The following is an 11,538-nucleotide window of genomic DNA, read 5'->3' on the forward strand; positions in this document are numbered from 1 at the left end:
CCAAGACAGGCTCCGTGTCGCCAGCCTCTTCCTGATGGTTTTCTTCCTTTTCAGCATCCCTGGTTCCGCTGTCTGTGCATTTAGCATGGATGACATTGAAAAAGTATTCAAAGGACGGTTTAAGGAACAGAAAACTCCAGATTCTGTTTGGACAGCAGTTCCCGAAGACAAAGTCCCAAAGCCAAGGTAAATGAAAAAGTCGAAAAGGGTTTTGTCTTGAACAAAACCCTCCGGTCACTGGAAGAAGCCCTCCTCAGGGAGCAGCTTGGCCAACCTCCCACACCAGGAAGGGGTTTGTCTCTCTGCAGCATCTCAGACGGAGCCAGCGGATATAGCCTTGTGACCTGCAAGCTCATGAGTGTGAATGGAGAGCCCGTTGAGTTCAGGGGCATAGCATTGCTCCTTTAGTTTCACTCACTCTCCTTCCTCCCTTGACCTCTTCTCTGAGAATATGCACTTATTCCTTAGATACAGTACATGGTGTGGCAGGGGCAGCCAAGAGCATAAAAGAACGCTGTTTTCCTTTCAGGCCTGGCTGTTGTGCAAAACACGGCCTCGCTGAAGCTTATAAAACCTCCATCGATTTCCCGGATGAAACCCTGTCATTCATCAAATCTCATCCTCTGATGGACTCTGCTGTTCCACCCATTGCCGATGAGCCCTGGTTCACAAAGACTCGGGTCAGGTGAGATCGTATGGGAAACACTCCTTCCTATCCAACATTTTCTCTGCCCGTTGGCCTCCCCTTCTGATCTGTGCTGCCGCCTCTCGTAGGTACAGACTGACGGCCATCGCAGTGGACCATTCTGCCGGACCCTACCAGAACTACACAGTCATCTTTGTTGGCTCTGAAGCTGGCGTGGTACTTAAAGTTCTGGCAAAGACCAGTCCTTTCTCTTTGAACGACAGCGTGTTACTGGAAGAGATTGAAGCCTACAACCATGCAAAGTAGGTGTATGTTACGAGAATGCCCTTCAGTACTGCTCAAAAATTTCCGGCGTGTATTTCATCTAGTCGTGTCCTTTTGGCCCTCTAAATTAGCCATGGTTTGGCATAATAGTGTTTTGTGTTTTCTTCTCATTGAAATAAATCTTGGGTTTGTTTTTTTCCCGAGCCTACTAGGGCAAGGAGGGTGAACGGTTGATGAGTTTAAAAATCATTCAGCCCTTGTTTTTCACCTGTAGACTATGAGAACATTTTAACAGCACCTCTCTTATCTTGCAGATAAGATGCTACATGCAGCAGACAGTTGTGAGCTTGCATACACACACACACACACACACAAATATACACGCACATACATACACAGAATGTAATACTAGTTAAGCATTTCCTTCCTATCATTAATATGTAAGAGAATATTTAGACCATTTTTAAAAAAACAAGAAATAAAAGAGAGAAATGGGACTAAGGAGAGAACCAGAACCATCTAACACAGGAAAATTTAAATGCATTAAAACACGATCCTTTTTATTTCTATAGTCAAATGCGGCCTTCACAAATGCAATTCATTTCTATCATCATAACAGGAAAGCAATCTTTAAAAACCCTTTGTCCAGCCTGAAATTTAACCAACCGTGCAGAGAAGTAGAAGATGAATCACGTAATTATTATTTCCCAAACTATGTACTTGCCTGGTTTGTTACCAAGAATATTCCTTATGATTTCCCAGCTCTCAGTAATTGCTAAACCAAACCACACTTGACTGACTAAACATATGGCTTCAAAATGTATCCCACAAAATAGGTGCAGTGCTGAGAATGAGGAAGACAAAAAGGTCATCTCATTACAGTTGGATAAAGATCACCACGCTTTATATGTGGCATTCTCTAGCTGCGTTGTCCGCATCCCCCTCAGTCGCTGTGAGCGTTATGGATCATGTAAAAAGTAAGCTCGTGTTTCTTTACTTACCCTGGGTCTTGCAGCATCAAAACCTTTGATGATGAGAAAATCCGAGTTACATTCTGTTTGGTGTTATACAGGTCTTGTATTGCATCTCGTGACCCGTATTGTGGCTGGTTAAGCCAGGGATCCTGTGGTAGAGTGACCCCAGGGATGCTGTAAGTACACTTTCTCACGTGAGCTAGGATGAACTATCCTCTCCAGGGTCTCTAAAGCTAGAAATTGTGGAAAACTTCCAATTACACTACTTTTTCTTTCTTGCTTGCTTTCTTGCTTTCTTTTTTTTGTTTTTTTGTTACGGAAGAAACAGGAAAATGAAAACCAGGAGATGTGAGAAGGAAGGGCATAATAATACTTAAGGGAAATGGTAGACCTAATAATACTTAAGGGAAATGGATGGAGAGAAAAAACCAATTCTATTCTGTTCTCTTCAACATTCTAGTTCACTAGTTTTTAACAGAAATAGCCATTTTAGCAAGTTATGTTAAAATGTTTAATTTTTTTTTTTCTCTCTGCACATTCTTACTAATCAGTCTGTGTTCTTGGTTCTGCTCTGGTTGTCACTTGTGTTCCTATGAAGGCTGTTAACCGAAGACTTGTTTGCTTTCCATAACCACAGTGCTGAAGGATACGAGCAAGACACAGAATTCGGCAACACAGCTCATCTAGGGGACTGCCATGGTAAGACAGAATCTTCCATTCCCACCTGGAGCTGCTTTTTGACCACCTTTGCACGTGGACATTATTTTACAATCAGTCTTTTTAATGACTCAGGACACATACCACCTAGCATTTTAACTTAAACTTCGCAAAAGCTGAGCTGTTTGATCATGGGGATACATTAGAAAAGAGGCTTACTTTTTTTTCCTTCACCATTTACAATTTTGTAGGAAATCTAGAGAGAGATAGTCTAACCAGTAGGTTAATCTTTTTAATTTATAGTCTTTTTTTTTTTTTACTTTTTTAGTTAATTGGAATTCATAAATTTTTGCTTTCTTTTGGTTACTTTTCACTGATTACTTGTTCCTTTAATTCTTTTAGAAATTTTGCCTACTTCAACTACACCAGATTACAAAATATTTGGCGGTCCAACATCTGGTTAGTTTTTTTTAATTTTTTTGAATTAACAACCTTTTCTTTCCTTCAGTTCAGCATTTTCAGCCCCTTCTCCCCTCCTTTTGCGCAGTTTGGCAGCCCTTCATTTTTCCGCTTTGATTCATAATCCCACTGATGGTACCAAAAGACTTTTCTTACTGAGCACTTCACCCTTGTATAGCATGTTAACACTTCATCATTGACCAAGCCACATCCTTTAAGAAAATTCAAATGGGCTAACATAGACTGCATTCCAGCTGCACGCACGCCCACCCAAGCTTTCTTCTTTCTCACCTCTTTGCATTGTGAATGTTTCTTCTGGTCATCTGTATTTAATGGATGGCGGAATTTCATTATTTTTCCCCATCTCTCCTCACCTTTCCTATGACCTAGTAAACAAATACACATTTCCCATAAATGTGTATTTAAAAGTTTTAGAGATCTTTGAATGGTTTGCGCTCATCCTGCGAATCTTTGAATGTTGTGGTCTCGGTCGTGTGAAAAAGGCTTCAGTGGAATGAAGCTGATTTTTGATGTATTAAGATGTTCAGTGGGCTCTCCAAGCCTCTCTGTACCTGTTTTGGAACCTTCTTCTGTAATCGTTGCACCAGTCAGAATTGCAGTCTCTGAGGTTTTAGCCTAAAAGCGTAGGCTTACATTTTGAGGGAAAATCTATTTGAAGGAAATCAGTACTAGACATGCTAAAAGGTTAAGTTACTCCCGGTCCTATTGCTGCTTCTAAAACTCACCAGCAATTCCTTTCCTCAGGGGGAGAAAAAGATGGCAGATCTTATGTATCAGAATATCCTCGTTCAGTTTGTAAATGCCATTGCCTTTGCATTAGGTTCTGCTAACTCTTTGGAAGAAACTCCCCAGCAGTTTTGGAGAGTACAGGCAAAGTCTGTCCCTCCTTCGGTGTTTTACTGTCGGGGGCAGAGCCTCAGTGTAGTGAATAATCTACATATGGACAGGAGGCCACTAGTAACAACCTCTTAGGCAGAGCTGGTTTATCACATCCAAAATCAAGTCTCTTCGTAGACTTAACCAGATATTTTCCGACAAAATTCCATCATAGCTTCTTCCCCAATAAAGACTATAGATTTTCTAACCATCTGTGAAAGTGCTTTTTAGGATGCATAAAAAGAAATGAAATGATGTCTCACAAGAGAAGGAAGAAACAGCAACTAATCTGCCCTGGGAATTATATTACCTTTTTCATGAGTGTCATTAGTAACCACAGGGGCTTTCCTAAGAGCCTTTCGAGTATCTTTAATTTTGAAATCTGCTTAATATGTCTTTACTGTTAATTTTCAGTTTTCATTCACTCCCTTGAAAGGAAAGAATTTGATGTAGCTTCCTCAGGCGTGTTTTTACAAAATCCTAGAGCAAACGTTCTCATGAAATTTACTCAAACTTTATTTAAAAATGCAACAGACCAATCAAAAAAATCTTGACATTATCCATATTAATAAAATCTGTTTGCCACCACAGACATGGAGGTATCTTCATCTTCTGTTACCACAATGGCAAGTATCCCAGAAATCACACCTAAAGTGATTGATACCTGGAGACCTAAACTGACAAGCTCTCGGAAATTTGTAGTTCAAGATGATCCAAACACTTCTGATTTTACTGATCCTTTATCGGGTATCCCAAAGGGTAAGGCCTCAGCAGGGACCTCATCTCTAACTGCATGGAAACCTGATCCTTAATGTCACTGAGGAGTATGTGGTTCTCCAGAGGTGAGCCTCACTGGAGCTTCTGCGGTTGTACCTCCACCGCCCCTAGCTACAGTCTCTCTGGCTTTCTGTGGTTATATCTGAGTGCATTCCTTAAAAGATAAAAGAGGTGGAAAGCTGTTGGAGAAAAGGCTGCTGAAGCAGCCACTCAGACAATCTAATCTGGGTTGATTTCTGTCTGAAGAAGCAGAGAGCGTGCTGGATTTCAGGAAATTTCAAGGGTCACCGCAGCAAAAAACAAAACTCATTAATTGCAAATATCCTGATATCAGATGTTTTGTCTAGGAACCTTTCCCAGCCTCTTGTTTAGCTTCCATTCAAAATGCAATCTGAAAAGGATATGTGAGATGCTAAGTTGCTTGAATGCCACAAGCAATAAAACATAACAGAATGCTTGTCCATAACTATCATTTTCAGCCCGTAATAGGAGCAGTTATAAAATAGCTGCCTGTTGAGTTAGCTTATTAGATATATTACTCTAGGAAAAAAAATCTATTCTTTAGTGCTTACTAAACTATGGTATCAGGTTTCCAATCAGTTTTTATGGCAGCGCATTGTCATTTATGATTTATATCGGTTGATTTTCATTTTATGTGTTTTCGTTGTAAACAATTTTATAATCATTCTTCATTCTTCTTTCTGCTTTGCTTTCTTTAGTAATACCATTTTTTTCTCCTTTTCTTTCTTGGTCTTTCACAGTGCCACTGAATTCCATAACATTAATTAAACATTAATTAAAAACAACTAATGTTCAAAGGCCTTAGCACTAACTTAAAGCAACAGAATCTTCAAAATCACTCTGACTTACCTTACTCTGGGATAGCTGTGTTTATAGCATGTAACAGACTTGAATACCTCTTAAACTAACATTTTTTAATTAATTGTTAGATGTCTGTGGTTGCATTAAAAGGTTAAGTTTAATTTCAATAATTATAAACTAATTTGCTCTTCTTTTTCTAGGTCTAATTTAAATATTTTCAAATATCTTCGGATAATTTGACAATTTTCTTAACTAATACGTAGTATGTTTCCTTAGACTGTCTGGATTTCTTACATAGTCGGTCATTCAAGAGTGCTTCACCCCAAGATGGAATGAAAAAAAAATTCAAGCAAACATGAAAGTCTCTTTTTATAGCTAACAGTGATCAAGCAGATATTTTTGGTTTGTGAACAAATTATGTGTTCTTATTTAAGTTAGTATAATTTTATTGGGATATTATGTTAGCATAATATATATTTATGCTAATTATTACAGTTTCCTATATCCTAACAGCTACCTTTTAATCCTGAATTAAGAGAAAATTATGCCACAAAACACATAATGAGTTTAAGGTTAGCTATTTAGAAACTATGCACTTCTAACTATTTTTTAGATCAAACTCTTAAACTTTCTAACATATAACAACTATTTATGAGGGATTGGAGGAAAAGAACAGAAGAATACCGATCAGTGGGAGATTAGAGTTATCCTGGCATTTGCAGCAATCCTGTATGTCTCTGGGGATCCTAGTTTGATTAAAGACAAAATATACAAGGAATTTTGGAGTCTACTTGACCCTCCAAGCTAAGCATACGAACCATGTGAAGGTCTTGTTGGCTCGCTGAAAGCCATTTGCTGTTTATTATTATTTTTAAAAAGCACCTCATTCACACATCTCATGTGTCTATTGCAGGTGTACGATGGGAAGTGCAGTCTGGAGAGTCCAACCAGATGGTCCACATGAACGTCCTCATCACCTGTGTCTTTGCTGCTTTTGTTTTGGGGGCATTCATTGCAGGTGTGGCAGTATACTGCTATCGAGACATGTTTGTTCGGAAAAACAGAAAGATCCATAAAGATGCAGAGTCCGCCCAGTCGTGCACAGACTCCAGTGGAAGTTTTGCCAAACTGAATGGTCTCTTTGACAGCCCTGTCAAGGAATACCAACAGAATATCGATTCTCCTAAACTGTATAGTAACCTGCTGACCAGTCGGAAAGAGCTCCCACCCAATGGAGATACTAAATCCATGGTAATGGACCATCGAGGGCAACCTCCAGAGCTGGCTGCTCTTCCCACTCCTGAGTCTACACCCGTGCTTCACCAGAAGACCCTGCAGGCCATGAAGAGCCACTCAGAAAAGGCCCATGGCCATGGGGCTTCAAGGAAAGAAACCCCTCAGTTTTTTCCCTCTAGTCCGCCGCCTCATTCCCCATTAAGTCATGGGCATATCCCCAGCGCCATTGTTCTTCCAAATGCTACCCATGACTACAACACGTCTTTCTCAAACTCCAACGCTCACAAAGCTGAAAAGAAGCTTCAAAACATTGATCACCCTCTTACAAAGTCATCCAGTAAGAGAGATCACCGGCGTTCTGTCGATTCCAGAAATACCCTCAATGACCTCCTGAAGCATCTGAATGACCCAAATAGTAACCCCAAAGCCATCATGGGAGACATCCAAATGGCACACCAGAACTTAATGCTGGATCCCGTGGGATCGATGTCTGAGGTCCCACCTAAAGTCCCTAACCGGGAGGCATCGCTATACTCCCCTCCTTCAACTCTCCCCAGAAATAGCCCAACCAAGCGAGTGGATGTCCCCACCACTCCTGGAGTCCCAATGACTTCTCTGGAAAGACAAAGGGGTTATCACAAAAATTCCTCCCAGAGGCACTCTATATCTGCTATGCCTAAAAACTTAAACTCACCAAATGGCGTTTTGTTATCCAGACAGCCTAGTATGAACCGTGGAGGATATATGCCCACCCCCACTGGGGCGAAGGTGGACTATATTCAGGGGACACCAGTGAGTGTTCATCTGCAGCCTTCCCTCTCCAGACAGAGCAGCTACACCAGTAATGGCACTCTTCCTAGGACGGGACTAAAGAGGACGCCGTCCTTAAAACCTGACGTGCCACCAAAGCCTTCCTTTGTTCCTCAAACCCCATCTGTCAGACCACTGAACAAATACACATACTAGGCCTCAAGTGTGCTATTCCCATGTGGCTTTATCCTGTCCATGTTTTTGAGAGGATGATGTTGTAAGGGTACCTTAAAACAAGAGACTTGCTTGTATTTTAAGAGAACCAAGTGGCCAAAGAAACTCTTTCTAACTTTGGCAACATCAGAACTTGCCACATGTAGCTACTGCAGCAAGGCTTCTGTGTACTTGCCTGAAAACAAAGGAAGGTGCTGGTCATTCCATTTCTTTTGTTTGAAGCTAAAGAGATGTGTAGCTCCCAGGGGCTACCTTACCAGTATAAAGAGCTGATAACAGTACTCAGAAGAATCTGTGAACAAATACTTGAAAATGGGTTCAATGTTGACTGCCATTATGTGTGGTCTTCCCATTAAATGTGAACGTTTTAATATGTATGCATTCACCTTGCCTCTTGCACAAATGTCGAAAAAAGATGGTAATGTCTCAAAGAAATGAACTTGTAGATTACCACGCAGTTTGCTAAAAATTCAATCTTTGACCCAAGCTGTAGCATTTTTTTTTTCATGTGTGGCATTTTTTTCATGCCACCAACAAACTTGTTGCGTGTGTGTGTGTGTGTTTGTGTGTGTGCTGTGCCCACTAGGATTTGTTTAGGTGCCCATTGCATCTTTTTGTGCTATGGAGTTGTTTACATTGAGCATAACTGAACGAGAGACAATACTACTTCCCACAGGAGTCCATTGGGTTCAGCTTTGAAAGAGGAATAGAATCGAGGCTCCTTTGACCATCAAAATGATGAACTTTACTTATGTGGTACCCAATGCCAGAATGTAAGAGTTGCAAGTGATTTTGTGCTGCTATTCATTAAAACTTCTATTCCAGTCTTGCCAGCTTAAGGAGATCAAGATATTAAGAGGTATCCTTGATTTATTTTCCAGTATTCAGTAGTAAAATTTTCCTGTCCACTGTGAATCAAAGCCTGAGTCACTCTATTTAACCTTAGACACATTAATAAGGTTTTATTTTTATTGTGTTTGGTTTTTTCCCGCATAGTAAAATTTCTCCTCCTTTAACTCCTCCTACCCCCCAAGGTAAAAAACAAAAAAAACAAACAAAAAATAGAAGACGAAAGAAAGACATATGAAAGGAATTGTAATTGGCTTAACAGAAACAGTCTGTGAAGACTAACAGTGGTGCAATCATGTTGTCTGTGTTGTGTTATGTGAGAATTTTCTCCTAAGTCATGCAGGTAATGACAATATACTGTAAATACCACATGTGAGTTTACCTGAATCTGTGCATTTTGTGCCTTATTCATGAGAATGATAGAAGTACTAAAATATGTCAAGTGTTTTCAGTATAGCACATTATTTACTGAGTGCCAGTTGTAAATGTTTTTCAACCAGCACCTGAAAAAGACTCTTTTCAAAAAATCACAGAAACAATCTAGAACAATTAATTGTTAACATAATCCAACCTCAGAGCAGCATTACATTCTTTGCCATGATAAACATTCCACTCCTGCTTTCCTAAGGATGAAACAGTGATAATGTGAACTCAAATGAGGTTTCCTGGGTAATGTGACACCTGCAGAAACTATAGAGCGTCATTTATACGTAGTTTGGCAGAAACCACTTACAGTTGATGATGCGCAACCCTGCTGACTGTTTCAGTTAATATGCTGCAGACCACACAGTTGTTTAGTGAACCAAATCTAGAAAGTACCAAGGCAGAGGAATGCTCCTGCTGTAGTCAGGCAAATGAGTTCAACTGGATTTCTTTTGACAATACTGTTGGTACCTATTACTTTGGGGAGGACAGGTTGCAGAAGACCAGATCATTTTTATACAGAATGTGAAATACTGATACAGCTATTCTTTTTTTTTTAAAGAACATTGTTTTATAAAGAACATGATTTCCAGTGATCTCTGGAGGCGCTAAAGCTAAAATTTCTGTTCTTGAAACACTTCAGCTTTGCAACTAAAATATTACAGATTAATAATAAATTAAACCAACCAATGATAAACACTACTCAGTCCACCAACAACAAACGTGTTTGAATTCACCTTACCAATATTAATCCCAGCGTGTGTAAAACGGAACAGTAACTCTATGTGACCCCAGATAACATTTTGTAACATTGTACTTCCTTGTAGTTTGTAATGTGAGTTCAATCAGTATTTATGTTGAAATTTCTAACATGAAATCTAGTCTCTATCCTGTTAATTTAATTTTTAAATGCTTTATCCATTTGTGCAAAGGTAAACGCAGATTGTATCTTTTTTAATGGTACGGCATAAAAAGTAACCCTCAAGTGAAGTGGCTCTATACTGTTTTATAGAGTACTTTAACATGTATAGATATCTTGTAAACTTGTATTGTGGATGTGTAAATAATACGTACTTTGGGTTTTTAACACCGCATGTAAAGTCAAAATAAAATATACAAATCATTATATCTTGCCTCTTGATATTGAAGAGGTTTACAACGTATTATATTTTTTAAATATTTTCAAGTCAATCGACACTGGTAAGAGTTGCTTTTAAAATCTGCCAAAATATTCTTGGAACAGTTGCTCTCCAGTCATGGTTGCACTACCGTTCTCTGCTTGGAAGGCTGGTACTGAAGGTCAGAGCCCCTGAGAAAAATGAGAAACTGCTCAGAAAACCAGCTGAACTGTACTGCATCAACAGTCAGACGCTTCAGGCAAACAGAGGTGGTTCACATTATCCATAGATCTATCTAGTTCCACAGACATTTTTAAAATTCATGATTTGTTTTCCTGCATGAAATATTTCACATAATTTCAGTTCAAAATTATAACTGGCAAACAGGGTTCCCGTGAACATTTCTTGCAATTTGGTATAAGGAGTTTCTCAGTTCCCTTGTTTTAAACAAATAGAATAAATTAGGAGCTATCTAAATATTGAAATGGAAGGTAACAACATGATTCTACAGCTCTTTCTTAGCACCTAATGAGTTGGTGGCTGCTGTCATTGCTTCTCATGGATATTGACAGTGGCAAGCCACTTCTGAGAAAGACAACAGGGGTGCTTGTAGGAATCCCTGCCCTTTTGGTTCTAGCTGCTACTCCTGGCCAAAGCCCATCTGCAGCTCCCGTGTGGTCATGTTTTCTCAAGGACCTTCAGCAGCATCTTTGCTGAACAGCAGAATGGCCATATTCCTGTCTCGAGTCTTACTCTCCCTGATAGTGTCATCTAATTAGGGGTGCTGCATTTCAGTGTAATTTAGTGGTATCAGAAGTCCTTGTTTATTCCTATCATGGCATGCAATACTCCAGAGACATGAGGAAAAATTTGCAGGAATCCTTTTGTGAGAGAGAAAGACCAGTGGATGACCTATTTGCCCCATTTCACAGCTCCCAGCACCACAGGTGGTGCCACCAGCCAGAGAGCCTGACCTTGGCCTTCCAAATGACCCCATCATTGGCAGGAAGTCTGTGTAAGTCTGCACACCATTATAGTGCTGGAGAAGAGGGTGGAAGGTGTCTCCTATCTCACTGACTTGCCGAAGTCAATTTGTAACTCAGATTTTGAACAAATGGATGAAAGAAGACACAAGGGAAATGCATCTTCAACCTTGTCTTGCTCTGTCGCCCAGGCTGGAGTGCAGTGGCAAGATCTCGGCTCACTGCAACCTCCGCCTCCCAGGTTTGAGCGATACTCCTGCCTCAGCCTCCCGAATAGCTGGGATTACAGGCACCCGCCACCATGCCCAGTTAATTTTTGTATTTTTAGTAGAGAAGGGGTTTCACCATGTTGGCCAGGTTGGTCTCGAACTCCTGACCTCAGGTGATCTGCCCACCTCAGCCTTCCAAAGTGCTGGGATTACAGGCATGAGCCACCACATGCAGCCTCC

The 11,538-nt window shown here is 40.2% G+C and overlaps 1 protein-coding gene across 50 annotated transcripts in view; it reads left to right on the forward strand.

Moving 5' to 3' along the window:
* SEMA6D (semaphorin 6D) overlaps positions 1 to 10,114 on the forward strand; it is a 589,994-nt gene extending 579,880 nt beyond the window's left edge. For 13 of the 50 annotated variants that reach the window (XM_073998456.1, XM_065547891.1, XM_045395406.2 and 10 more), the window contains 9 exons: positions 55 to 186; positions 530 to 685; positions 775 to 948; positions 1,747 to 1,887; positions 1,983 to 2,060; positions 2,483 to 2,583; positions 2,944 to 3,000; positions 4,489 to 4,656; positions 6,410 to 10,114. In XM_073998456.1, the coding sequence (XP_073854557.1) occupies positions 55 to 186; positions 530 to 685; positions 775 to 948; positions 1,747 to 1,887; positions 1,983 to 2,060; positions 2,483 to 2,583; positions 2,944 to 3,000; positions 4,489 to 4,656; positions 6,410 to 7,698 (2,296 nt within the window). In that variant the 3' untranslated portion in view covers positions 7,699 to 10,114. Of the gene's footprint in view, positions 1 to 54; positions 187 to 529; positions 686 to 774; positions 949 to 1,746; positions 1,888 to 1,982; positions 2,061 to 2,482; positions 2,584 to 2,943; positions 3,001 to 4,488; positions 4,657 to 5,772; positions 5,899 to 6,409 lie in introns of all 50 variants that reach the window. The other 37 variants (XM_073998459.1, XM_073998458.1, XM_073998461.1 and 34 more) reach the window with 10 other exon arrangements.
* The last annotated feature ends 1,424 nt before the right edge of the window (positions 10,115 to 11,538 follow it).

This window comes from Macaca fascicularis, chromosome 7, assembly GCF_037993035.2.
Source record: "Macaca fascicularis isolate 582-1 chromosome 7, T2T-MFA8v1.1".
Lineage (NCBI taxonomy): Eukaryota > Metazoa > Chordata > Mammalia > Primates > Cercopithecidae > Macaca > Macaca fascicularis.